Here is a 26663-nt window from a genome sequence, read left to right on the forward strand (position 1 = left end):
TTGGGGTTGTATAAAGATCATGTATTCTTCCTGATATACAAGTAACTGGCCAGTCATTGCTTGTTATACATGAGATGTTTACTTCTGTGGGCCTCTGTACTGATATTTAAGTTGAAATTAACCTTTAAATGTCCTCTTTACACAGGATAACACTGTGGTTGTTGCTGACTTTGGACTGTCACGACTCATCGTAGAAGACAAAGTCAAGCCTGCACCAGAAAAACCCTCCAACAAGAAGAGAGTGTTCAGACGTGTTGACAGAAAGAAGCGCTACACTGTAGTGGGAAATCCTTACTGGATGGCCCCAGAGATGCTCAATGGTAAGCTGCTCACCAGAAAATTAATTGTGAGCATAATTAACTGTGAATAATGATTATTTCAACTTATTATTCTTTAACTTTGTTATTTCAGGTAAACGCTATGACGAGAAGGTGGACATCTTCTCCTTTGGAATTGTGCTTTGTGAGGTAAGATCAAGCTGCTTTTCGAAGAGTATTTGTAGTGATATTCTAATATGTTTTGTGATTGCACTGCTGTTTTTACAGTTTATTCAATAGCCCTGAGGCAGTGAGTACATAGAGTCAAGATTCTTTATGTCAACTTCTCCTCACAGCTGTATCATCAGATTGTTACAACACAGTTTTGATGACATGTTGTGTAACCAAACAAGTTTATGCAACTCTACAATGTAATCGTATGCTTTGGAAAAAACGTCAACAACATGGAAAGTAGACACTTGTGTAGTCAACAGGCTCTAACATGTTATAGTCTGTGCTCAATATATTTACACTAATATTACTTTCTTTATATGAATGTATTGACACCTGGGTCCTCCTCCTGTCTTATGATGTAGATCATTGGAAAAGTCTATGCAGACCCAGAATGCCTCCCCAGGACTCTGGACTTTGGTCTGAACGTAAGAAAGTTTGTGGAGAAGTTCCTCCCTGAAGACTGTCCACCAGCTTTCTTTCCACTGACTGTAGCCTGCTGTGACCTCACACCAGACAACCGGTGAGCACCTGCTGCTGTTGTTATGTATTGCCTTGTCACATGTCTATAGTCTGTTTCATTAAACTTAAGAAACTGAAAGTAAATGACACAATAAGTTTGGAAGAACCGACACAGGCACAAGAAATAGAAAAACAAAAGCATCAAATATGTCAGGCTTGTGTGGAAGCATAAAAGATGTTTTAAAGATGATCTAATGATGTCACAATAGCTAAAAACCTCTGGGAGAAATGACCCATTTTTTCAGATCACTCATTGTAGAGGGAGTCTAAGGTAAATCATTTATTTTCCAGTCTCTTTTTCAGCTGCACTCACATGCAGATGTCTAGTCATAACAATTGATAATAAGCTTATTATTTAATAGACGATAGCCAGTGGGTTCAAGAATTGCATAACAGCTGATGCATTCTGCCTTTTACTTTTCAGACAAACTGTTTTCCAACATTTAACCAATGCCTGCAAAGATGCTATCAGACAATACTAAAACTCTAACAGGAACCAACACTAAATAACTTGTCTCTTGCCTATGTATTTTGTGTTCATGGAGATTTTATATAGACATTTACCAAATAACATAGACATCCAAACAAATGCTGACAGATTAAGTTGAAGTTTAGAAAAGGACCTGTGAGTGGAGAGACCCAAGATGTGGACAGGCACAGAATTCCATTGGCTTTAAGAAGGCGTATTTCCTGAGGGCAGATCTTGTATAAAAGGGATTTTTTTGCACAGTTGTGTAAAGATTGAGAAATGCAACATGTGATGCAAACTATGCACCCTCTGTGTAATGAAGACTACTCTTAGATGCCATGTAGACCTGCCAGCACAGGACCATGCCTCTGCTGCAAGATTGTTTCCTCATGTTTTCTCTCAGCCTTGTCAGTCAGATATTAACCTCCTGCCCCTCTGTGTGCCCTCCCTGCTTTCCCCCCTCCCCCTTTTCTTTCAGTCCTCCATTCCAGAAGCTGGAGGACTGGTTTGATGCATTGTCCCTGAACCAGGAACTGGGGATCCCCCTGCCTGCTGAACTGGATGAACTCCACCAGAGTTTGAGTCAGCTCCTCTGGCCTAAGAACAGCTCTCCATCACAGAGCAAAGAAGAGCCATCCACCCAAACAGCAGCCCCTACAGATTCTCCCAGCATGACGAACAATGGCACCTAGGACCTGGGCCTCTTTGTCTGCCCCCCCCTCTGAACTGCTGCACTAACACTGTGGATGAAAAAAAAGAGGAAAGTCGCTTTAAACCCAAGCCATGTTAGAACTGGATAACCTGATGTAGCTGGAGCAGTTTCCTTCTGTGAGGACCTTAACTCCTATGTGAGTCAATGAACTGCAATGTGAGTGGACAGACACATTTCAAAAAGACTTCAAAAAGCACCACTTAACATATGCAGGCTGATCTGTTTACTGTGCAAAAAGACGATACAAAACTTTTTTTGATCCTTTTCCAGACAGAGGACAAGCATCTTTATAAGGTGAGAGCATCCATATGACAGCAGTTTTGTTTTTCTGATTCTGAACTTGTTTGCCATGTGTGGCATGCACAGATCAGTCATAGATAATTAGAGCGCTCGCTTCAATGCTGCAACAAAGGAAACAAAGATGATGACAGTTTGGCTGATCGACAAGTCTAAGTGAATAGAGGGCCAGCTTGAAGAACACAGGTGTGACTTCAGGTACCAGCTGAAGAAAAACACACTGACCTTTAAGCTCCTTCAGATTTGACACAAGAAGGCAAAGGAATGTTCCAATTTTTTCTTTTGAGCACGAATAAACTTATTTTTGACAAGATGGTTACAAGTATAGTTCTGTACTTTGTAGTCACATGATGTAAAGAAATTTCTTAGATTGATGAACGAACACTTTAGATTTTTTTGTTTACCACACTGACATTTCGTTCATAGTTCCTCTCAAACATCTGATACAGGAAAGTTGGTGTTATTAGTACTCGTGAGACACAATCATGCACGACTTCACCATGAAAAGTTGCTTTGTACAGAAGAACTAGATTTGTTTTCTTAAGCAGTGTATATAGATGTGTAAATAGTCAACCTCCAACTGGAGGTTATTTTCTAATGGGAACTCCAGATTTGTAGATTTTTAGACATTTCGTCAACAATGGACGTTTTTGCCATTTTGCTCTGATCATGCAAGGTACTGACGACTAGTTGTAACCACCATTATTTATATCACTGTAGTGTTTCATAAATAAAGCTTCTGAAAGTTGGATTTTTGTTGTCTTCATTCAATTTTGCACTTCAATAAAGAATGCCAAGAATCATTCCTCCTGTTACAGTTCAAGTTCAAAGTTAATATGTTGGGGATCGGTGAAATCAGGTACCCTATGTACAAACGTTTAAGTCCTAGAAGCAGGCAGCTGGGTTCAAATGCAACTCGCAGCCCCCTGCCAGATGTACTGTAATTCCCTTCTCTCTCTCCCCAGCATCCTACTATCTCCACTGTCATAAAGGCATCAAACGCCAGAAAATGTATAACTCCACTACTACTAATACTATTGGTCTCATGACCTCTCTCTCTCTCTCTCTCTCTCTCTCTCTCTCTCTCTCTCTCTCTCTCATCCCTCTTTCCAACCCCAACTCAGTCTCAGAAGAAGTCTGTCTAACATGAGTCTGGTTCTGCTCGAGGTTTCTGCCTGTTAAAAATAAGTTTTTCCTCGCCGCTGTACCTAGCTAAATACTGCGAGGTGCAAAGCTCAAGGCAGATAATGATGAGATAAGACTGAGTCCCGTCTGTAAGAGGCAACTGGCTCTTATCCTGTCTCAGTGTTGGCTCTTTGTTAATAATTTAACATAGAGTACGGTCTCGACCTGCTCTGTTTGTAAGAGCAACTTGAGATAATGTTTGTTGTGATTTGGCGCTATAGGAATAAATATTTATTGATAATGATAATAAATGAAATAATTTGTGGAATGGGAAACAGGGTTTTATTTATTTTTCATACAAGATGACTTGAAAAATGTGCTGAGATGATCAAATTTCCTTTTTCAGGGACCTACATAAAAAAATGAAATTTTTGAAAAAAGGCTAGTTGCAATCAAAGGTAAATGAAAATATTCAGAATTAATTAATTCAGGTATTCAAGTATTCAACTGCACAATATCTTGATATCATATGGGATTTTTGGAAAGATATTTTGAAAACAAAATCAGATGTCACTTTTGATCATAAAACAGCATTTCCATTTTTTTCACATACTTTGGAGTAAATGAGAAATAGGTGAGAGGACAAAACATCTACATGTTTATAACTCATTGCCTTTTGAATAAATCTCATTGACTGTAATTTATATTGTCCTGAATTACAGCTGTGGTTCGTCAAATAACTTGAAAGCACACTATCAAATTAATTGTGCTTCAAATTTTGTTTCAATTCAACTCATAAGAGGGTGATTAAAAATGTGTTTCTGTTAAAGTATATGAACGACATCCTGAGATCCAAGCTCCTGTACAACAGGTTGTTTTTCGTTTTCTGTCAGATGTCCTTGAAGCCTCTTCACATCTCTTTGTTCTCTTGTTCTTTCTACTTTGTTACTGTAACCTACTTCCTCAGGTGACTCCAGTGAGTGCAGATTTACTTCAGAATCGCCAACAGAGGGAGCTGCTGCAAAACATTCCAACAGTGAACCAAACTTGAATAACAAGTTTGAAAGAGTTTGATGTTATAGTGGGAAAACCCACTTACTTATGATTCTAAATTCTAAACATATATAAACAACAAATTATATTGTTTGATTTTTTATTTCAGTCTCAGCAGTGAAAATCTGCATTCATACACATACTTAATTCAAACGCTGAACAACAGTTTTTCAAACACATTGCCTATGTGAAGAAACTAATGTTCACAACCAGCACACACGTTTAAAATAAAAGAGCAGCCAACCAAAGACTAACAGTGATTTGCATCCTGTTAAAACAGGATCATCTGAAGTGATAGGGTGATAAACAAATGTACAGAAAATACAAAGAGAAGTAACGATGCATCACGTGTAACAAACTGCACTCTGGCGTGTATGATGATTTCTATTATCAGGCAGGTATTTTCAAAATGTCATCTTTAATCAGTAGTTTTACAAAAAATGGCCCCTGAGGACAAACATACAGCAGGTAACCATGCACATGCATTCATATTTTGATTGTTTTCTGAATGAACATCAAACTTTGGACTGTTTCTATTCTACTCCATTCCTGAAGCATCAAGTGCATATTTCAATGGTCTGAATCTAATCGAAGACACCAGGCTTCTTCAGCACGTCACACACTCACAGTGCTGCTTTGCAAAGACAGGATGTCACATCCCGTCTGCTCTGTGTAGTGGCAGTGCTATTTTTTGTCCTGAAGACTAACTACCGTCTCTCATGCTTCCTGAGAGCGCTCTGTTATATTTCCTGTCACTACTTAACCTGTGGAAGAAAAGGGCAAGTCCTCTTTGATGTCTTCCAATGACCGTTGTCATGCTTTGCATCTGCATCGGCCCTTTAAGTTGAGTACAAAGAGAAAATGAACCATTGGGTTGTGATAACACTAATACATTCAAAAGTATCATGCTAAGGCAGTTTCCCTTGTCTTCAGTGGGCCTGTTCACCTCACATTCCTTCTTTCTGGTCAAGAGGAGGTGGATTCAATTGTAACACAACTGTTTCACGGAGATATGTCACTCTTTATACATAAACATTTGTCTGCATCTCCCTCGGCACAGCCAGCAAGTCAATACAAAAAATATCTCAAATTAATCATGTAACCTACACCTCCTGTGAAGAGCACTTCTTCACATGGACACACTAAATAATGAAAAAGTGATCCACTTTCTCCCTTTTTTTAAAACACCATCTCATCATGGAGACGTGGTGCATTACACACCATTTTAAACACACATCCATTTGATACTGTTTTTAAAAGGGGGGCAGCCCGGGATCTCCTTCCTCTTCTTACAAATATACCAGATATGAATATTAAAGACCTCTGAATTATCTTTGTTGTGATCTCTAGGTGTTTAGACAGTTTCGAACATGTTAGCTTATGTTTGTTTGTGCCTTCAATGTAAAGGAAAAAAAAGAGGACACAATGAACACAGCATACAAGTTCAAGTCTTTGGAGTCAACACTGTTCTCCTACTCCTTAAAAACAGAGCTGAGAAATGTCGAAAGGAGTGTTTTGGTCCACGAAAAATGTAACAGTTCTGTTGGAGGACTAGCTGCCTGCTCATGCACCAGGGGTTCCAGCTTGCTGGCCCATGAGAGGGTCCTCGCCCTCTACGCCCTCCTGGACGGGGGTCGTCTCGTGCTCTGCAGTGATAACAATGGTGTTTTCGTCGACCAGCTCACAGGTGGGGTTGGAGAAAGCAGAGAGGGGCAGGGTGATCCTCTGCATCTCACGCTCATACACTCGCTGCTCATGCTGCTTCTTCAAGTCCCGTCCCCTGAGGAAAAACACAACAGATATTTAAAATGCTGTCAGACACACCAACCAAGTCGACATGGCAAAACTGTGTTGTTAAAATTGTTAGTGATACAAGCAGCAGTTAAAAAAAATCCATTCATTTGGAGTACTATTTCAGACTACATAGCAACTCCCTGTCCAATAGTCACACATTTGTTTACTCTGTTTTGCTCTCCACCACCTCCTGATGGAAATATCTAGCTCTGTATCTGTTATATCCTCCCCCATGTTAAGTAGGTAGTTGTTTGTTGTGTCTAGCTGCTGTTGAGAGTTCAAGCAAGAATTTTTGATTGATGCCAGCCTCCGTAGCTCTGAGAGAGGCTAGAGTAAACAAAAATGAAAGTAATAAATCTCTGTAGGGGAAGTGCTCAAAGTATTCAACAGCAGTGATTAGGTTTAAAAAAAATTACAGTAGCACCTCAAGTAGCCTTGTTATAGTAGCCATATACAACCCTATTTTTGGAGACTACCCAAGCTTCAAGATAAGGAGCTTCAGATAAGATACTGTATGTAGAAAACAGAGCCTATCATAGGAGGTAAGTACCCAGTCTGCAACAAACACAAGTGGCAGATGGTGAAAGGGAACACATAAATGACACCCTGGCAAAGACTTTATCTACTCCAGGGCAACATAGAGATGGGACACGGCACGAGGTTGCCTTCTACTGATCTGGTGCCAAAACAGGGGAGTATATTTGGAGTCAAAACACACCCTCCTCCGGTGCAGCATATTGTGTAATTCTGTTTGCCTGTACATCACCATCTGTTTTCCCAACTGTTGGTTGTGGTTTCGTTTAGTTTTGAGCATATCTTGGGGTGTTATAACTCTGTTTTTATACATTTTCAGGGGATTTCTTCTGCTTATTTCAGCAGGTATACGTTATTATACCAATCTCGTATAGATATGCATTAACAGACTGTATTAGCAAGCCTAGTTCAGCAAAAGTACGGAAAACAAAGAGAAAAAGCCTGGCTTTATCCAAAGATAACGAAATCTGACTGTAAGAACCTTTGAGGTTTATGAATTAGCATGTTACAGCATTACTGTTAACCTGTACAAGAAATGAAGAGTAAAATTTTATTTGGGGTTCTGTGCCAGGCTATTTCTTGGATGGGATCAGACACTTTCAGAGGCTGGCTGTTTGGCCTTGTTTCTAGTATTTGTGCTAAGCTACACTTACTGTTGCTGGCTCAAGCTTCATATCTACCAGAGAGATATTAACCTGATATATTAGATTGATTTTCAAAGTTATGTAACAGTGCATTCATTTGGGCTAATTGCATGTATCTCCTTGCTGCTCTCTGCAGAGCCTCAGCCCTCTCAGGGGGCTATTTGCATGGGATCAGTGTCTTTGGCAGTTCACAACTTTCTCCTACTGGTTGGCCCAGAGCCTGTTCCTAAGGTAGGAGCAATATGATCCTCTGCATGCGTTACAACCTCTCTGGCTTGTACACGGCATGACTGAAATTGTACATATTGTCTCATGGTTGTTTACAACAGCTCTTGGTCTGAGGAGGGGAAGCTGGATTGTATTGAGGTGACAGATATGTTTGACACCCAAATATCACTTTACAGAAAGTGATGTCAGTGTAGGCTGAGGGGGAGTATAAACCCCTCTGACATAACATGCTGCTCCTAATTAATAATCACCCTCTAAAAATAGAAAACAAAGACTAATCAGATTTGAAGTCCCAACATCGATCCGAGAGGATATTTTGTGCTGAATGGAATCACAGTCTCTCCTTTCCTTATTTTGGATTTTACATAACTGCAGCAAATGTGAGAGCTTCTCCATCTGAACCAACCCCTCCTCTTCGCTCTCTTCTCTTTTAAGAATATCAAATAAAGATGCTCAAAATAGACAGCAGGCCTTTTATATCCTACCACGGTCCTCCCCGTGTTCTGCTGCGGCTGTCCTGATAAAGACTCTACAGCAGTTGCATTGCATTCATATGCAGCGACAGACGGCATGATCAGGCTATGTAAACAACAGCTGGAGCCCTGAACACAGAAGACTATTAACATGCACGTGTTTAGCTAATCATACTGGCACTTCTACTGTGTATCCTATTATTTGAAAATAATATTGTGTGCCTGGATGAACAAGGGGGCTCTAAAGTATAAAATTCAGCCTAATGCCAGTTACAGTAGATGTTCATACTGTCAGTAGGGCTTCCAAAAAACAGATACAATTATTTAAAAAATTCATCACATTGTATCTATTCTCTTATGATTTACTAATGGTACATAAAATGATCACTGATATGGCTTTGCTTCAGATACTGACCTCTTATAGAAGTAGCCAAGTGTGATGCCTACTCCCAGGAGGACTATGATGGCCATCATGAGAATGCCGATGACATAGCCTGAGAAGCAACAAGAAAACACCAAAGATAAATAGAAATGTAGAAGGTACATGAATTTAAACTGCAGTTTAGTGTGTATCACCCACATCACATTGTCAGAGTTATAACTACTGCAACATACCGAGCGTGCCAAGGTCCTTTTTCTGCTTTGGTCCTGTGCGCACTCTTTGGCTGATTCCCATCACCGGCTGCACTGCAGCAACTTCCCCCCGAGAAGCTCTCGACTTGGCGGGCTGGAAGCTCTCTGTTGAGGGAGTGGTTCCTATTTGGTTCAGGGATTCAGCCCCAGCTGGTGCAGCAGAAGCTTGTTCTACAGAGACAGTAAACAATGCATGGATCAAACACCAATGGTAATGAAGGTACTGTTAATAAAGTGTCACTATCAGTGAATTCTCAGGGTCTATTAGAATCTAGAGGGTTAAGATGTGTATCAACAAGCAGCTGTATGGTTGCAGCTGACTTCATTTTGGAAAATTGTTATGACATTATTCCCTCACTGTGATAAAGTACCTGTTTTTGTCAGTTATTGAATTTGCTGATTTAACTACAAAAAATGTGCCTCACAGATTTTCTTCTTTTGTTTTGTCCTGATAATTCCTTTGAGGGGACCAAAATCAAATCAATACATCTAATTAAAATAAGTTAAATCACTGTTAAAATATACACTCAAAGTATTTCTTATTACTTCCAGTGTTTCATTATCATTTTTCTAATCTTGTAATGTTGCACTTTAAATACACTTTGAACAGACTAGGAAATATAATTTCGCTCATCTGTACAATGCGCTTTCATGCAACCAAAGCAGCCAAACAAAAACCCCTGACAGACTCCCGTGAAGCTGTTGGAATGTAAACCTGTTCAAGGCAAGGATCACCAAGTGAGGGACTTTTCAATTTGTAACAAAAACAGGAACCGCAGTCGGGACTGCTTTTAAAGAGAGAGGAATGTTCAGCGGCAGATGTCAACATCTGCTCTGTAAATCTTTTTTTTTTCCATCCCGGCTATACAGGTTGTTGTTTACGAACTCTGTGGGAGTTAAATGGCATGAAGTCATAAAGGGAAGCAACCAATAAAAAGCTGTCTCTAAGGGTAGTCTGTTTTTCCCTTCCAATGAGCTCTGCTGTAGGGCGTGGTTAACGCTTTCCTTGAAACTAAACTTTCTGCCATGTGACTGCAGGGCTTTGTTTTTTTGCTACTTGGGTTGGAGTCAGGAGAGGAACAAAGGGCAAAGTAGACCAGGCTTCTCAGTGGCTTAAGCCTGACCAACTGACCTACAGTACTCTTACACGGAAAAACATAAGCAAGGTATCTGTCATTGATCCAAATCTCAAAAATCACCTGTAAATGGATTATTTGTGGAAAAAAAACATCTAGAAAAACCTTTTAAAAACTTTTGGATGACACAATAAGTTGGCTGAATTCTTGTCAAACTTTCATTTCGGTGTTGACTAATTAGAACATTTGCATAGAAAAAAACATCTCCCCTCATTATTTCCCCCAAGTATTTCTCACAGTTAAAAATAATGAGAGCTTCACGGAGAAGAACAGGAAAAGAAAGTAATTGCCAGTAGCGTCAAGAGGGCATTTCAATGTTTTCTGGCATTAATTTAGAAGATGCATATTTTATCTTTGCAGATGAATTATGTGCAGCTTCAATAGCTGTTATACTTAATTTATTTTCTGTGTCAGCCTACCTTTGCATAATTCAATTGCACAGAATTGTCTCTGGATTGTCCCATCTGGGCCAGCAATGTAGCACCAAGGCTTCTCAGAGGAGTCTGGGTTTCGGCAGTAATTGTGATCTCCAACACCTACAGAAGGAACGGAGGGGGAAAAAAGAGTCAGAGACTGTTATTGAGGTCTGCTGAAAACACAGGCATGACTCTATAAGTGTGTTGCCCTGCTGTCTGGATGAACCACTGGATTCATTAATCATTAACACTGCTTCATCACACTACAATGAACAAGCCACCATGGGCACAAAGAAAGAAAATGGCAGGGGAGAAGCCATTATACACCATTAACAGACAAATCACCAGCACAGAAGCAGTAATCAGAGCTGTAAATATCAACCCTATGATTATAATTCTGCATGACTGCAAGAAAAATCTTATCTGCATTTTTACTTTCTATCAACATCTCAACAAAGATGTAACTAGTCCTGGAAGGAAACTATTGTACCTATCAGCAACTATGATATTTCACAATCCCATCATTTATTTGATATGATATTCACTCTGCATAAAAAGTCAATTTAAGAAGTTTACCTGTCTGTGAATCAGATTGGCTGTTCACATCATAGTCTCTGGTAGAGTTTGTCCAGTTAAGACAGGACAGGCCTGAGGAGGAGCTTTGTTGTTCCCCTCTATAGTTCACACCATTGGATGTCATGCAGTCTGAGAAAAACAACAGAACAAGTGAGAACACATCAGTATGTCCTATTAGAAAGAACTGAGGGAATACTATAACTATTTGGCAAATAATTCAAATGAAATATAGGTATTTACTTTACAACTAAAGACAAATGCAAAAAAGAAAAGCGTATTTATTGTAATATTTACCTGTTTGACTTCCATTTGATGCACTGCTCTCCACAACCACCACGCTCAGAAAAACAACATGCAGGGAGAAGAACATTTTGCAGAGCTGGCGGGCTGAATTTACCGACAACATGGTGCCTTGATACGACTTTTCCCTAAAAGATTAAATTAGGAAATAAACGTACAAAATGGACGAAGAGCCTATGCTGAATGTGCATCAGACACACTGCTCCTGCCTGATGGAGTTCCAGCCCTTGTTTTTGTCAGAGGAGCTCAGCTTTCTTCGTAAACAGCCTTCAGTGGGAGGAGGTAGAGGAGGAGGAGGAGCAGCTCCTAGCAGGGGCAGGACACACTTCCTGGTCCTAAATACTCACCAGGTTTTCTCAGAACGCAAACACAAGATGCTGCAAAATTGCTCGAAATAGTTGTGGCATGCAGCCTTTAAAAAACAACACACGATTAAACAGTCCGCATGGAAATTCACCAGAAACTCACTCACATTTAAGTTCAAGCTGCAAATAGGGTCCTTTGCGATTTCTACCCTTACTTTTTCCTCATGCTTTTCCAGCAATAATTCTAGCTTTATTACTTTAAAAATAGCACTAATGCTTTCCTATTCCATTTTTAAATGCGCTGAGTCAAAACTTTCCACTCCATTTAAGTAGTCTTATCTGGCATTGAGTGCCTCGCTCCTGTGTGAGATATTCTACGGTCAGGGCTTCTTCTTCCCAGACTGGTCCCTGTACCAGAAGTCTGTTTTCTGCTGTGAACAAACATACTGTAATGAAGAGCATTGCAATGTAGAACTGCAGGGGGGGGGGGCTGTGTAATTGTTGGTGGACTGCTAAAGAGAACAGCCAACCACTGAGTCAGTCAATGTTCACTTTTCAAATAAATGCTTGCCCAGCTTTCAGGCTTTTACCAGAGCAAACAGAATCCATCCAGCATTTTCAATCTCATCCTGTGCTTTCAAACCAGTCAGAATGCTCCCAGCATGCAGTGTATGTAACTTCTGCTGCTAGACTGAACACAAATAAAGTTAACTGACTGCTTCCCCCACTACAGGGGAGAGAGAGATAAATTATAGAAAAAGTTTCCACAACATTGAATCTTAAAATTTAAAATTAGGAGGTTATATGTCCAAATAAAAATCCCGGTTTTAAGCTAAGTGTACTCTATATATGAATACTAATACTAATACTAATACTAATTATAATAATACATTTTATTTATATAGCTCTTTTAAAAGACTCAAAGACACTGTACAACTGTTAAAATCAATACAAGCAAGGAACACAAGTCAATCCAAATCAAACAAAACAAAAGAAAAGTACAATCACAAATTAAAAGCTAACTTCAAAAGGTGAGTTTTTAATAGAGACTTGAATGTTGAAGGATCTGAGCAGTTTTGGATATGAGTGGGCACTGGGGGTGAATTCCAGAGGGTGGGGGCGGCTATGGAGAAGGCTCTGTCCCCCCAGGTTTGGTGCTTGGTTCTGTGAGGTGGAGACAGGAGGTTGGCATGTGAGGAACGCAGGTTATGGGAAGGAGTGTGATGGTGGAAGAGGTCAGTGAAATATGAAAGGACCTCCATAATATAAATTTGTGCTAATGTTAGGTGTCTCTTCAAGGATGAGCTGCTCAAAATTAGTTTGCTTTCCCTCCGTTATAAACTCTTAAACAGGCTTCACTTTGTCACTGAGTGGCACTACTCGTGTAGAAAAAAAAATATCAGTAGTTAACTTATTATATTTTCTTTATTGTATTTAGAATTAACCATTTTGTTTAATGATAAAAAATATAGTTAAATTGGAAAAAAAAAATCAAAAAGCATTTCATGCATCTAGACATTTGTAAAAACATGTAAGTTGGACATTTTGAACCTACAGAGGTAGCCTTTAATGGGGGCATGATGAATCAGTGGAAAACACTCTTTCAGCTCCTACTAGTGCACACAGTCTGTATGCATGCATACACACAGTGAAAGTAAAAGTGGTTTGTACCTACTTGGCCTTGTTCCCTGTTGCCATAGTTAATCCTTTAATAAGCAGGATGCAGGCTTTAAGAGAGCACAGAGCCTCAGCAATCTCAGTAACAATAGCAGATGGTCATTTTCACAAGTTTTACACAAACTCAACCTTCAGGAAATACCCAGCCTTGTTTTTGTACTGACTTGACAGACATTGTTCCCAAGGTTGAGGCAGAAGACGCAACTTGAACTCAGTGTTCTTGCATAATCTGAATAGATACAACAATGACTTTTGTCTTCCCTTTAAAATCATGCATTTTTTCCCAGCATGCTGATAAGTTCTGTACTGACCTTAAGTCACGTTTCTCTTTCTTTTGATTCAAAGTGGAGTGAAGTTCAAGCCACTATTTACATTGTAAGGTGTTGGTGCAATGAGGCTCTCAAGTAAGGTTTCTTGTTTTTGCCAGAATTTTTATAAAGAGGGTTCAAGGTTTGTCTATAACTCGTTATCTATGATTCCTGTTTTTCTCAACATTTTCTGATGCAGGAAGAGCTGCAACACCAGAGGGACGAATTGTGACATTTTTGAAGTGTGTAAATTTAATAGAGGCACACAAGGAGTTAATTCAGTTGTACATTATAAAGAAACAAACTTCATAAGCTTTATGTCTGAATCATTAACATAAGATTGATTTCATAGCTGTTGAATAATCTAGATTAGAGCATGAGCACAACGCTTGATGCAAACAGTGGTAACCATCACAGAAATAAAGGAGCCTAATACTAACATATGAGGTTTGTGGATGAGTGTAAAAGTTATAAACTGTGACTCTTCCAGTAGCAAAGTAATATGTTGATCAACTGGTCATCTTTGAGAGAACATGTTCTTAGGATTGTGGAAAAGCTTTGAGGATACAACAACAAAACCTTTCATGTACATTTAATTAAGAGCTTAAAATGGTGAACCATAGTATGTATAAAACTCTTTCATGAAGTGTTTGTCGAATACTGAGAGACGCCCATCTCAAACAAAAGCAGAGAGCTATCAGATGATGTAAGACTGTTGTAGTGTGCACTCCGTTGCAGAGCAACGGTCAGCTCCCCATCAGTCATCATCTTCAGCCCACATGTGGTCTGAAAATGGATCCTCACCCAGTTAGATTGCCTCTAATGGAGCATTAAAATACACTATATTCCCCTGTTGAGCACCAAGCAGCCAGATCTCCTGATGCTGTTGGATTACATCACTGCATCAGTGTGAAATGTGTTACTGCTGCAGCTAAGACGTGACAAACAACCGATGTGGAAGTGAGAGTGGGTGATAATGCTTTTAGCGAAGATGATCATAAAAACAGACCTGTGCCTTTTGGGCGTCTGTACCTCTGCATTAAAAAGCATTATTCTAAAAATGAATAATGCTTCTGCAAGTTTTATGGTTGTGAATTTGTATGAACTCTGGTGTGAATGCATTGGCACTCCACCAGTAGGTCTCTTCTCTGTTTAGGTAATATGATGACAGACACATCTGACTGCAGCCTCTCAGCTCTTACATAACCAAGCCAGCCTACCAAGTGCCAGTGTACTGCAGCATCAGCAGTTGAGATATTCATTCAAGAATAAAGCTGCACTTGAAGATGTCACAAGCATTCTTGAAATATCCAGAGGTAATTTCATCCGACTGTGCTCAGTCAATGTGCTGTGCAGTAAAAGGCTGTCACAGTAGCAGCTCTCCAGCAACAGTAGCTGTTAAAGTGGCAGGAAAGTGGATACCATTCTGACTGAGAAGGCTGCAAACTTCCTGCAGACTCCTGTGTAACGATGAAGAATCACATAAGTGTTGCACATCATCTGATGTTTTTGAAAGCTGGAGGAGAATGATAGCCCTGGAGAGCAGGCCGGACAGGGTGTTGTGGAAGTTAGGCTCTCTTAGGAGAGCCAACCATTCAGAAGTCAGAGTCTCTGCTAGAAAAGGAACAAAGAATGGCATTGTTACACAGAAGATCAAGATGTCACATATGAGTCTCTTATTAGGAGTGACAGGAACATGTGTTACCTGGCTGGATCTCTTTACAGAAACACAGGCTGTCTAGCACCTGTGCAGCATTATCTTCTGCCCATGCAGTTAGGCTCTGCGCCAAAGCAGACGATTCTGAGTATTTTTCAGCCATCTGCAGCAGGTAAGGCAACACATGTGCAGACATGACAGAGGGCTCCGAGAACACATTGGCCTCATCCTGCTCGTACAGGCTGGAACACCTGAGTGAGAGAGCAACAATCACTGTTAAAGCAAATTTCAATCAGGGTTGTTTCATTTGTTCATGAGTAACAGGTGACATACGCTGTCTCTGAGGCCTCGTTCAGCACAGATCTGAGGTCAGACTGAGGCAGGTGACACAGCAGCACATCTAGTGTGATGGTGGTATCCCAGAAATCTTCAAGTAGAAGGTCCAGTAGGAGCGGCAAAGCCTGGTTCACCTGCATCACGTAGACACTCCTCCTGGGTTCACCTCTTTTCACATGGTGCATGTTGGAGGCAAAACAAGCTGCTTTCATCCTCACCTGCTGGTTTTGGTCCTGCAGCAAGTACAGACCTGTGCTGATCAACCTGAAGCAGAAACATTCAACTTTTTAATTTGTGCTCGTCAGGGTGTTTCCTTTGATTGACAACTGTATTTGACTTTCTTCGTACCTGATCATGATGACAGGCGGGGTGCTGTTTTCCCTCAGTAGTGAATCAACAGCCACACACAGAGCTTCAGCACACGCTAACCTGAGCACTTCAGGGGCGTCTGGGGACCGCTGGATTTCCAGGACATTACACCAGCGCTGGAGCATGGATATCTTTAGACTGAAGTGCATAAAAGAAAATAAATAACAGAGCTGCAGCTAGAAGTGTCAAGAAGTTGTTAGAAATTACATCAAAATATATAACACCTTGAGTCTGATAGCTGGGAAAGCAGCAGACTTGCAGCACACAGAGCCTGGGACAAAAACTCTGGCCCCCCACGCTGTTCCTCCAGATCATTGAGCAACAAATCCAGACACTCAGGCGTGACTGGTTCCTCCAGCAGGGCTGACTGAGGAAGATGTTGGGGTGAAGTAGAATCACTTCCAACTGTTACTGCCACCAGGGCTGTGAGGTAGGTTTTGCGGTATTCCACATTTTGACTCAACAATGCCCTCCTCAGGTTTGTCTGGGGATAAGGAGGATAAGTAGAGTCCTTTAATTGGCTTGTCAGATAATCAATGTGCTTTTAAATGCCAGACAGGTAAGCCCTAACTCAGTCTCACTGGGCATCACTTAGGGGATGAACAATTTGAATTCATGCATTACACAAAAAAATTAAAAACTTGATAAAAATGGAAAGAAAAGTATGTTTGAGTATGTTTTGAGAATGACATAAAAAAGGGTTTTCAAATTGAACGACATAATAAAGGCATAGACACCCATTTATTTAAATAACTAGACTATATAAACAGTAGTATCTAGACTGTTTTAAAGAGAGGTGATTAACACAACTATTTGTGGTCTAAATCAAGTAAGATACTGGAGAGCTTATCTAAATGACCTCCATGAACAGCAGGTAATAAAATGACAGACTGAACCGGAGTCTACAAAACTGCTTATAAATACTCCCTTTGCTATATCACAGGGAGTGTAAAGATCTCCAGACAGATCTCAGCCTGAGATTGAATTATAGTTAAGCCCATCTCTGCTTCCTTGGTTTCTCCCCATTGTGCTCTAAACAGGTTATCATACTGAAAGCTGCTGGACAGGTTTTTGTGGAAAGGTTGTCTTCTTCACTCTGAAGTCTGGGGAGCAGCTCATGTCTCACCTGCAGCACCCTCTGCATCACCTCTTTTAAGCTGGTTTGCTGCGAATACCACCCATCCACCACTAATGTGACCAATGAGAGCCTCAGATCGGGGCTCAGTGCAGGGAAGCTATCCCAGATCTCACATGCCCACTTTGGATCGGCACACAAGAAGTGGACGACTTGATGATGGAAGGATGACAGCCCGACCTGTGAGAGAGGACGTAAACAAAGCATGAGAAAAAATACATGCTTAGCATAGGAGGAATCATGGGGTTTACAGCCCTTGTCTGAGTTATATTTCCCATAACTTTTTCCTTATAAGTATACAATGTTCTGAAAAATAAGTTTGAATATAATTCTAAGCCATATTTTACGGAACTATACAATCTTGAGCATTTCTGGATGACAGACTCCTAATCTATTTAAATCCATATTAGAACTAAAAGAGAACAACAGACTGAAATGTCTACCTCATATGTCTTTTATGTATGTGTGTGTGATGCACCTGTAGCTGCTGTTGAGGTTTCTGGAGGTCATAAATGAGAGTTTCACTGAGTTTTGACAGGAAGGTCTCACAGAAGAATTCTCTTAGTGAGTCCACCACCTCAAGGTAGGCTGCTCTCACTGGGGGGCAGCGCTGAGCTTCAGTCACCAACCACACAGAGGCATCCACATTGCTCAGCACTTCACACAAGTCAGCTGAGGTGGCACTGAAAGCAGAAACACAGCATGATATTAAAATAAATCCTCACAGTGTCTGATGAATGGATAAAAGTTATCTTTCTAGTCTCACCTGTGTGTGTTGAGAGCTCGGTCTAAAACAGCTTTGATCTGCAGCAGCTGTCCGTGGAGACGGTTGTGGCAGATGTGCTCTCGTGGACCGTACAACTGAGCGGCCAGTTTGTTGAGAATGGTCATGTACTCTGAGGGGGGAGTCATGGCAACCAATGCCTTCGAAGCTATCACTCTCACACTGTAAATGGGGCTGGCGGACAGCTGGAGTAAAGGAGGCAGGAAGTCTGAAAGAGTTCTGGCATGAAAAAAAAAGAAAGAGAAATGACAATCACATGGTCAAATTATTCCAGTGTTGAGCATCAGCGATGAACAGATCTTAGTTATTCCTAACTGCTCTGTATAAATACAACATTACTCAGCATCTTGCGCTCTGTCTTACATAAGAAGATTGATGACACTTTTAAGTTTACCCACTAAATACAAAGCTTCTGCTGGCAGAATAAGACCTGAAATAGGGGTAAACAACAAGCTCTGCCAAAGGTAACATAATCCACATGCCAGCACCGCAACGGCTGATATATTACCACACTATATCTTGTTTGTTTATCTGTGTGTAAATAAACTAGTCATAATGACAATATAACTGTTTAATTAGGGTAATGTGTTGGACCATTTTTACACACGAAGCAGATTTGCAGTGTGAATATAACATGGTAGATTTTGAAACTTTTGCAAACAGCCAGGCGAGCTGTTTGCCCTCTGCTGTCAGGCTTATGCTCAGCTAAAACACACTGGATTGATCTTGCTCCTCTTATCATACTCTTAGCAGGAAAGTGAATGATCATGTCTCCAAAATGTCAAACTATTCCCTTGTATTCATTTGTATTTCAATGATCCTCAACCACATTGTCATGATTGGGTTCGTGTCACTTTGAATCAAACACCACAACCACTCATTTATCAGCTAAGTTCATTGTTACCAAGCAAAACTGAACAGAAAATATAATTTGTCCATAATGACTAAATACTGGTGAGTAAATGGTAGTAATTACTCTGTTGAGTCTTGGACACCAGGCTGGAGTTGAGCTAACAGAGTGAGGACAGGGTAGAGTGATGGTTGGAGGTGTAGCCTGGCCTCATTAGAAGGACCCTGGAGGTCTCGGGCCGCCCCCCTCAGCTCGCCCAGGAGGAATGTCTGGAGCTCAGGGTAGTGGATGAAGAAGGCGAGGGGGGACAAGCCATGCTGGGCAGACACCCCCTCCTCACCGCTGGGCCGCTGACCGAGCATACGGGAGCACAGAGAACCTGGACAAAGACTCTTTTAATGACTGTAGGATCAGAAGAATTGATTTAAGTTCAATCAGAAAGTCAATTAAGTAAAAGAAAATTACTGTAACTTCATTGCAACTACTTCAATGAATGAGTTAGTGTCAATAGTAATAATATTACAATAATAAAAAAATAAAAAAGAGCACACAGGAAAAGTAACCAGAAAGCAGTTCAGACAACAGATGCCCACAGTGATAGTTTAGCTTTTACAGTCACAAATAACCAAAGACAGATTCAAAGATGAACTGTCATTGTAATGCAGTTCTTCAAATTAAAGCCTGAAACAAATTTGTCAATGTCTTACTGTAAAGCTGCAGAGCAGCATTCCTCATGGCCCAGCAGGCAGAGCTCAGCAGAGTAAGAGACAGGATAGCAACTGATGGAGCAAACTGAAGGACAGCAGCACCCAGACCTGAACCCCGCACCAGAGCCTGCAGAGTGTGAACTGCACACACCTGCAAGGATAGAAACAACCAAGTGAGTACATTTGCCATTATAGAAACACTCTTTTGTTTCTTGTTACCATGTTAACAAACCTGTGGCAGGTCCAATGTTTGGTCCCAGTTCTCAGGCACAGGGGTTTTTGCCGTCTCCAGTAAGGTTTGCATACTGTGAGCTAACAGAGGTCTCGATTTAGTGGCTTCCTCTGCTGACAAAACACACAGGATGAGCATTGGCAGCCCTGCAGCCCGCCGGGTCACAGATGTCAAGCGAGGGGAACGCAAAACCTGCAAACCCTAGACAGATATAAGAGAGGACATACATCTGTGAACTAGTACAGCAGGTGTATTCACAAACATATAACAAAAACACAAAAGCATGGGTCAACACTCACTTGTTTCAACATGTGAGCTGGGATTTCCCTCAGCTCAGCATTACTGCTGCTAAACAGAGAGGCACAGAACCTGGTGAAGCCCACACAGCATCCCTCTACTGCCCCCTGGTGACAAGAAGTATTTTGTTGAGAAAAGAACTTGAGAGTTGTGGTAACTTAGACTAAGAGCTTCAAAATGGATTTATAAATATTACCCAGTGGCGGCATTTGAGAAGAATATTCTTAAATACTTTGGATGCTCTCATCAGATCCTCTTTTGTTAGAGGGCACTGGTCAGGTTTGGATCCGGCTAAAATTTTCTCCACCAGAGTGCCTAAAAAGATTCCTATTTCCTGATAGAAAAAATACAAAAGTATGTAAGTGAGGGAAGAACTATGGTGAGTGTCAAGTGTCAGCTAACTAAATATTAAAATCATTTAAAGATGTGTCTATTTTACTTTGAGTGAGACCCAGCAGCATGAGAGAATAAGGCTGTGCTCTTCAGACAGCAACACAACCTCCTCCCCGTTCACTTGGCCTCCTCCAGATGCCTGGGCTACCAGAGAGCTGATGGCATTCCCCATGTCATAAAAAGAAGGCGGGGCATCTATGACAGAAGACAGCCAATCACTGAGTGGTTCATAGATAAATCTGAAGTGTTGTGTACCTCGTCCCCAAATGTAGTGTAGTATCTACCCTTTTCATTGGCAGGAGCGTCCAGGTCTCCGTACAGAATGCCCAGCAGGAGCAGAGAGATGTTCTCCACCAGGACCAGCACCTTCATGGTTAGACTGTGGCCGAGTAAGTCATATACACGGCTTGGCGCCTCAAGCAAACACCTCTGAAGAGCGCTTAGAACACCTGGAGAATAATTAATGACAAGATTTAAAGAGCTGAACAACATGTTTGAGGGTTAAACATCCGTTATTATGGGTGTCAGAGGTGTTGATCTAAAAGAATCACCATGTATGGGCTTCGTTCTGGCAGCAAGCATCATGTCAGCTTTGGCTGTCAGATAATGCTCTTCCAGCTCTGTCACCAGGAATTCAATCATGCTGGAGGTCTTGGGGATACTTCCACTGCCGATGGAAATGTCACTGTTCAGCCTGCAGTCCTCAGGAGGCTCTTTTGATCTACAGGTTTAACAACAAGTGACAACCAGTCACCCTTTGGATCTACAGAAGGCATAATTCTGAATGATGATCTTAAGGGGAGAAGGCTTACTTGTAAATAGCAACTTTCATCATCAGTGCTCCCATCTGACCCTCCTGCACTCGAGGGCTGCACAGGAGCTGTCTGGTCCTCATGAGTAACACCGCAGCGATGTCATCTGGAAAACTGGGTGGGAAGAATCTCAACAATAACCCAGCTGAGAGTTCCCGAATCTGTAAAAAAAAATATCATCTATCCTGTAAAAATCTTCAACATCAAAATCAGGCTTGAGTTATATAAACCAAGCATGGGGCAAGGTAAGGCGACCCTACCTCATTTGTAGAATCTTCTAAACAGCCGATGAGGACCAGCTGTTTTGTCCTGCATAAAAAATCCCACTGTCCTCTTTGTCGGGCACAGCCAATCAGAGACCCCATATTGGCTGCAGAAAGGATTTCATGAAGCTCATAAAAAGCCAGAATCACATCAAAGAATATAAAAGAAAATCAATCATTTGAGAGAAAGTCCACAGTGCTAGCATAGGATAATATTACATGTAATTAATAGGCTTTTTTTGGCCCATATCTTCCAGTCATTGGTTTTTAAATCTGACCTGGAGGTTGTCCTTTCTTCTTGTCTGGGCTCCAGCTGTCTGTGCAGGTCTCCAGAACCGCAGACAGCAACAACAACACAGTCTTTTTCCTCTGATAGCTGTGTCCAGGTGCTAGATAGCTGTATGGGAGCTGACCCAACCATTCCACAAACCCTACATGGTAAACAGAATTAATGAGAAGAAAATTGACAAAATAAAAGATAAGTAATGCTATAAAGGCAGATAATATCAGGCTGGATATATTCATTTATATTTTTTTTAGTGTCCAGCTTCTTGAGATTGATCCCCTTGATGTGTAACATTCTTATTTTAAGCTATTAAATTTTTTGTAAAGGTACTGATTGTAAAACACAAAGAGCGTGATTCAGAAACCATTCTTAGGAAGAAACTTATACTAAAAAAATGATGAGTTTAAACAAAAAAATCAGCAGTTGACAACCAATCGGTGTACCACAAAAAGAGAAAACGGAAAATGTAACAAATGAGGCATGCATACTTTAGACACAGTTAGTATAGCAAATAATAAAGCAAACAAGTGCAGAGTTATAAATGTATGTAAGGCAGTACAGGTGAGCAGTCTGTTGTTGTGGTTTTAAAAAAAAAGAGCTGTAGGTTATCTCACCTATTCCCTGCCCCAGTGCATCCTCTGTCGTCTCTGAGTCTTTGGTATCTCCTTTCTTTTTGCTCTTCTGTCCTTTGATATATGCCAAACAACCGTCTCTGATACGAACCAGAAACTTCTTTAATCCAGCCTGAAAATGTTGACGAAAAGGTGAGGACTCGCAGTTGAGGTTTTGAGGGATAAACCTCCTCATTATTGACATCTCCTCTGCAGTTGGAGTGTCTTTTGTCTTTGGGCTGCAACAGAGGAGGTTGAGAGCAGCGAGGCGGACTTTGTCATCTGCAGATCCGAGAGCTAACTTAAGGGTCTGAAAAGTTGAGGTCCCCTGCAGAACCCAGGGAAAGCCTCCAGTCACAGCTCGGTAGGAGCTCAGGATGCAGGCCCAGGCGTAGAGGTGACCAGGGGTGAATGGGTCCAATGAACCCAGAAGGGGATCCACAGCAGAGGGGAAGACCTGAAAGGTGCAGGGTAATAAGTATGTCGAGCTGTTGTTCTGGAGAAGAGCCACATCAGATGTCAGAGCCTCATGGATGACAGACTGCCAACGCCTCGCCCACTGATTGGCCAGATCCAGCTCCGTGTGTGAGGCTTTACAAAGCTCTCGCCTCTGCTGTTGGATCAGACACCAGTAGAGCTCTGAGCCGCACGGTGACAGATGATTGGCTGACAGGCACTTCAGGATATGACTAGGTAATTCTGCGTATTGATCCAGCACCTGATTTATAAAGGAAACATATATCAAAGTCATCATAATGGCAACAGTACAAAATTATTAACATAAAGGCCTGCTGAATTTAGTTTTTTTAAATCAAGGGAAATCCCCCAAAAGATATCAAGTAAGGGTTGATTTTGCACTTGGAAGTGACAGGGAGATTATTTGTGAGGTATGGGTTTTCCACTGTCCATATTTAACCTCTGGTTTTATATTTTAATTCGTTCTCCAGATTATTATCTGAGATTCTCTGAAATATTATTATATATATTTTACTTTAGACTTAAATATAAGCCTTTGCTCAATACAAACCAAATTCGAAGAGTCATTTGACCATTTTGGCAGGATTAGAACAATAAATCAAACACATCCTTCCTAGCACCCTGTGTGCCAAGGAGTTGGCAAACAGCTGTCCCTCAATCCCACAACAAACCATGTTCCTCCTCCTCACCTACAAAGCCCCCCATAACCTAGCTCCCTCCTACCTCACTGACCTTCTGCAGCCATACAATCCCTCCCTCAACCTCCGCTCCACCAATGCAAACCTCCTTACCCCTCTCACCAAACCCAAGCACCGAACGTAGGGGGATAGGGCCTTCTCTGTAGCTGCCCCCACCCTCTGGAACTCTCTCCCCCAACACCTCAGATTCTCTCCCTCACTCACAAACTTCAAATCGGGACTCAAAACCCACCTATTTACAAAGACTTTTAACCTATAATTGATTTTTTTTGTTTTTGTTTTTGTTTTGTTTCATCTTGTTTTGTTTTGGTTGCACTATTTTCCTTTACTTTTCTATTGTATTATTTATTTTCTTGTAAAGTGTCTTAGAGAAACTTTAAAAGTGCTTTTATAAATAAAATGTATTATTATTATCATTATTATAATTATAATTATTATTATTATTATTATTATTATTATTATGTGTCATAGGAAAAGTAAACACGATCTGATGACCAAAACCTACAGCATAAGTGATCCCCAGTTCAGTTTTACTCAAGCTCTTGTTAGCATAGTGACTTAGCTTGTGACTAATACTGCCCAGCTACCGTTTTGGGTTTGGTTACAGGCCCTGTTATCACTGTATGACCTTTGACCCTCACCATGTCAGTCCCCAGGTATGGCAGTAGAGCACACAAGCGATGATATTTGGCTTTGGCTTCCCATGGTAGTTTGATCATTCTCTCAAGAAGAGTCAAATAAAGAGTCTTCTTTGTGTCACAGAAGTGCTCACAATCCATATCATAGAGGTCCAACAGAAGACCAAAGGCAGTGCGCACAGACTCTGACACACCTTCCACCTGTCAATATACAGTAGAATCAATTTATGCCCTTTAACTTTCATGTATATTTGCATTCTTTTTTCTAACTGTAATAAAAAAATGTGATTTTGACTCACTGGACTTTCTGCATTGGTCCAGATGACGTGAATGAGCTTTTGGAGTAGGCTGCTGTCATCATGCAGAAGTGGAGCACCCATCATTTTCCAGATTTCAGCCAGACATTCTTTAACCTTCTTCAGCCATAGTGTCAATACTGCAATAACATGTCATGTTTGTAGTGGATTTGAAAACTTAAGCTCATGAATGAACCACATGCACATTACTCACCTTCAAAGGCAAAGTAGTGGCAATCCAGCTTTTCCTCACATAAAGTGTAGACAAGGGGGAACAAACCTTTCAGTAGTAAACACGTCTGAAAAAAAGAACATGATAAGAGCAGACACAAGAAAAGTATAACATGTTTGTGATATGAGCTTTAACTAGATTTACTTCTGTCGTATCCTCATGTGAACTGAGGTGGATAGGAGGTCGACAGCAGGTCAGGAGACCCCTGCAGACAACCAGCCTGTCCACTCGGTCCTTCCCAGCAGGCTTGCAGTGAACCTGAAGAGCACCGACACTCAGAAGCCAGGGCTCTGAGGGAGAAGGGGTAACAACTTCAGTATCTAGAGCATTTATGATCTTTTTGGGGTGTCTTTTGCAGTATTGTTGTTTACCTACCAGAGTTTGAGACTTGTAACAGACTCCAGGCAGCAGCTGCACAAGCTCTGCTCTCTGGCGCTGAGTTGATCAGCATGGCCACAGCAGTGCCCGCCAAAAGACGCGTGTCCCTGTTGCTGCACTGCAAGAGAAGACACAATAACTCATGGAATAAAACGCAGTGAACAAACAGGTTCCTGTTTTCTGAATAACTTCTGGAACAATAGGAAACCTGTCCGAGTATGATGTCCATAAGAGCCTGCAGGATGTTCTGCACTGCTGGGCAAACGTGCTCCTTTTCCCATACTAAAGGAGCCACTTCACTGGACAACAGCTGAAATATTTGCAAGCACACCTGCAGAGACAGATCAGTAGAAGGGAATCACACTACAAGGCTTCAATAAGTGCAATGGACTGATTCAAGAAACGAATGGTAACTCATGTACCTTGACAGCCAGATAACACAGCTGTCCATCTCTCAGGGATTCTTGTTGCAACACAGCCACAAATAACTCAGACACTTTATTCAGGAAGGACATGCGAGACTCTATCCACACCTCACGACCAACAGTGCTGTCCTCCAGGAACATACAGGCTGTAAAAGGAGGGAAAATAGGTGTTGTTGTTGTTGGGAACAAAAGTAGAAAATACACATATATTTATCAAGATATCAAGTTTAGCCATCACCAACCTGTCTGTAGATCTTCAAAGCACAACATCTGAAAAGAAGACATGGTGATATTTAAATGTTGTGCTTTTAAGCAAATATATGAGGAACATCAGTGACCTGAGAGCTCCTCACCTGCTCAGTATGGAATATGTTGTGTAAGCAGTGTTCAGTTTCTTTGAAAACCAAGTTGTGGTTCACCTTTACCAACTGTAGCAACATCTGCAATCCAAATAAGACATTTCAGTGAGATTTACATGTATTTATTTTTTTACTTTTTACAGCGAACAGATATAGTGTTGGGCTGACCTGGTCCACTTTACGACAGGCTGTGGAGATGTTGATCATCTCGAGCTGCAGAGAGAGCAGCAGCCTGACGAGAAGCTGGAGTTGGCTCTCTTCTAAAGCGTGAAGCTGTTCCTCTGAAATGTGTCTCAAGAGCTGGACTGCCTCCTCTAAACAGCGCTCCTTGCATCTTTTAATACTATTCCTGTGCATACATGCGGAATTGACATTCATTGGGTTACCTCATCATATGTGTGACAAGTGTTAACTGAGCGTGTTGAGGTTAGAGGTACCAACCTGGAAGCTTCAGACAGTTTCCCGATGAACAACTTGAGAGTTTGGCTGACCTCTTCAGATGTTTGGTCCTCTGAGATGACACAGTCCTGCAGTCTTGTCATCAGCTCTCCAAACGACAACATTTCCTTAGGACTAAAGTGACTACACTTCTATGTTGTTTGACACATCGGCAACACGCTGGACCACTGGTCACGTGACAAAACTCTTTTTCTACTACTCCTAACCAGCAGTAGTTGTGAGTTCTTGTGACAAGCTGCCATCTGGTGGTAGGTTTTAAGATTTTAGATTTTAGGTATT

At 41.2% G+C, this 26663-nt stretch overlaps 3 protein-coding genes across 4 annotated transcripts in view; 1 reads left to right on the plus strand and 2 right to left on the minus strand.

Moving 5' to 3' along the window:
* Window positions 1-3239, plus strand: part of limk2 (LIM domain kinase 2) — a 33198-nt gene extending 29959 nt beyond the window's left edge. Inside the window, exons 14-17 of the mRNA XM_034692147.1 lie at window positions 146-320; window positions 412-467; window positions 854-1011; window positions 1958-3239. Coding sequence (XP_034548038.1) covers window positions 146-320; window positions 412-467; window positions 854-1011; window positions 1958-2171 — 603 coding nt within the window. The 3' untranslated portion in view covers window positions 2172-3239. The remainder of the gene's footprint in view (window positions 1-145; window positions 321-411; window positions 468-853; window positions 1012-1957) is intronic.
* Window positions 3240-5065: 1826 nt separating this feature from the next.
* On the minus strand, window positions 5066-11884 carry pik3ip1 (phosphoinositide-3-kinase interacting protein 1). The gene is made up of 6 exons (XM_034692606.1): window positions 11395-11884; window positions 11101-11229; window positions 10528-10644; window positions 8955-9143; window positions 8755-8833; window positions 5066-6446 (listed from the first exon to the last, which is right to left on the minus strand). The coding sequence occupies exons 1-6, from the start codon at window positions 11504-11506 to the stop codon at window positions 6230-6232; spliced, it is 843 nt and encodes a 280-aa protein (XP_034548497.1). The 5' UTR covers window positions 11507-11884; the 3' UTR covers window positions 5066-6229.
* A 1227-nt stretch (window positions 11885-13111) lies between these two features.
* On the minus strand, window positions 13112-26582 carry si:ch211-225b11.4 (thyroid adenoma-associated protein homolog). Of its 2 annotated transcripts, none has more exons than XM_034692126.1 (31): window positions 26367-26582; window positions 26094-26274; window positions 25920-26006; window positions 25809-25836; window positions 25564-25712; window positions 25350-25472; window positions 25139-25259; window positions 24908-25053; window positions 24746-24830; window positions 24535-24671; window positions 24239-24436; window positions 22426-23140; window positions 21804-21956; window positions 21523-21632; window positions 21263-21423; window positions 21002-21171; window positions 20735-20899; window positions 20497-20645; window positions 20254-20391; window positions 20060-20164; window positions 19761-19961; window positions 19529-19679; window positions 18948-19200; window positions 17954-18190; window positions 17666-17870; window positions 17179-17367; window positions 16277-16536; window positions 16032-16190; window positions 15681-15947; window positions 15396-15598; window positions 13112-15301 (listed from the first exon to the last, which is right to left on the minus strand). In XM_034692126.1, exons 1-31 carry the CDS (start codon window positions 26486-26488, stop codon window positions 15057-15059), a joined length of 5613 nt encoding a protein of 1870 aa, XP_034548017.1. In that variant the 5' UTR covers window positions 26489-26582; the 3' UTR covers window positions 13112-15056. The 2 variants fall into 2 exon arrangements, with proteins under 2 accessions (XP_034548017.1, XP_034548016.1); XM_034692125.1 differs by having other exon boundaries at window positions 13112-15304.
* Window positions 26583-26663: the final 81 nt, after the last annotated feature.

Source organism: Notolabrus celidotus, chromosome 9 (genome assembly GCF_009762535.1).
Source record: "Notolabrus celidotus isolate fNotCel1 chromosome 9, fNotCel1.pri, whole genome shotgun sequence".
Classification (NCBI taxonomy): domain Eukaryota; kingdom Metazoa; phylum Chordata; class Actinopteri; order Labriformes; family Labridae; genus Notolabrus; species Notolabrus celidotus.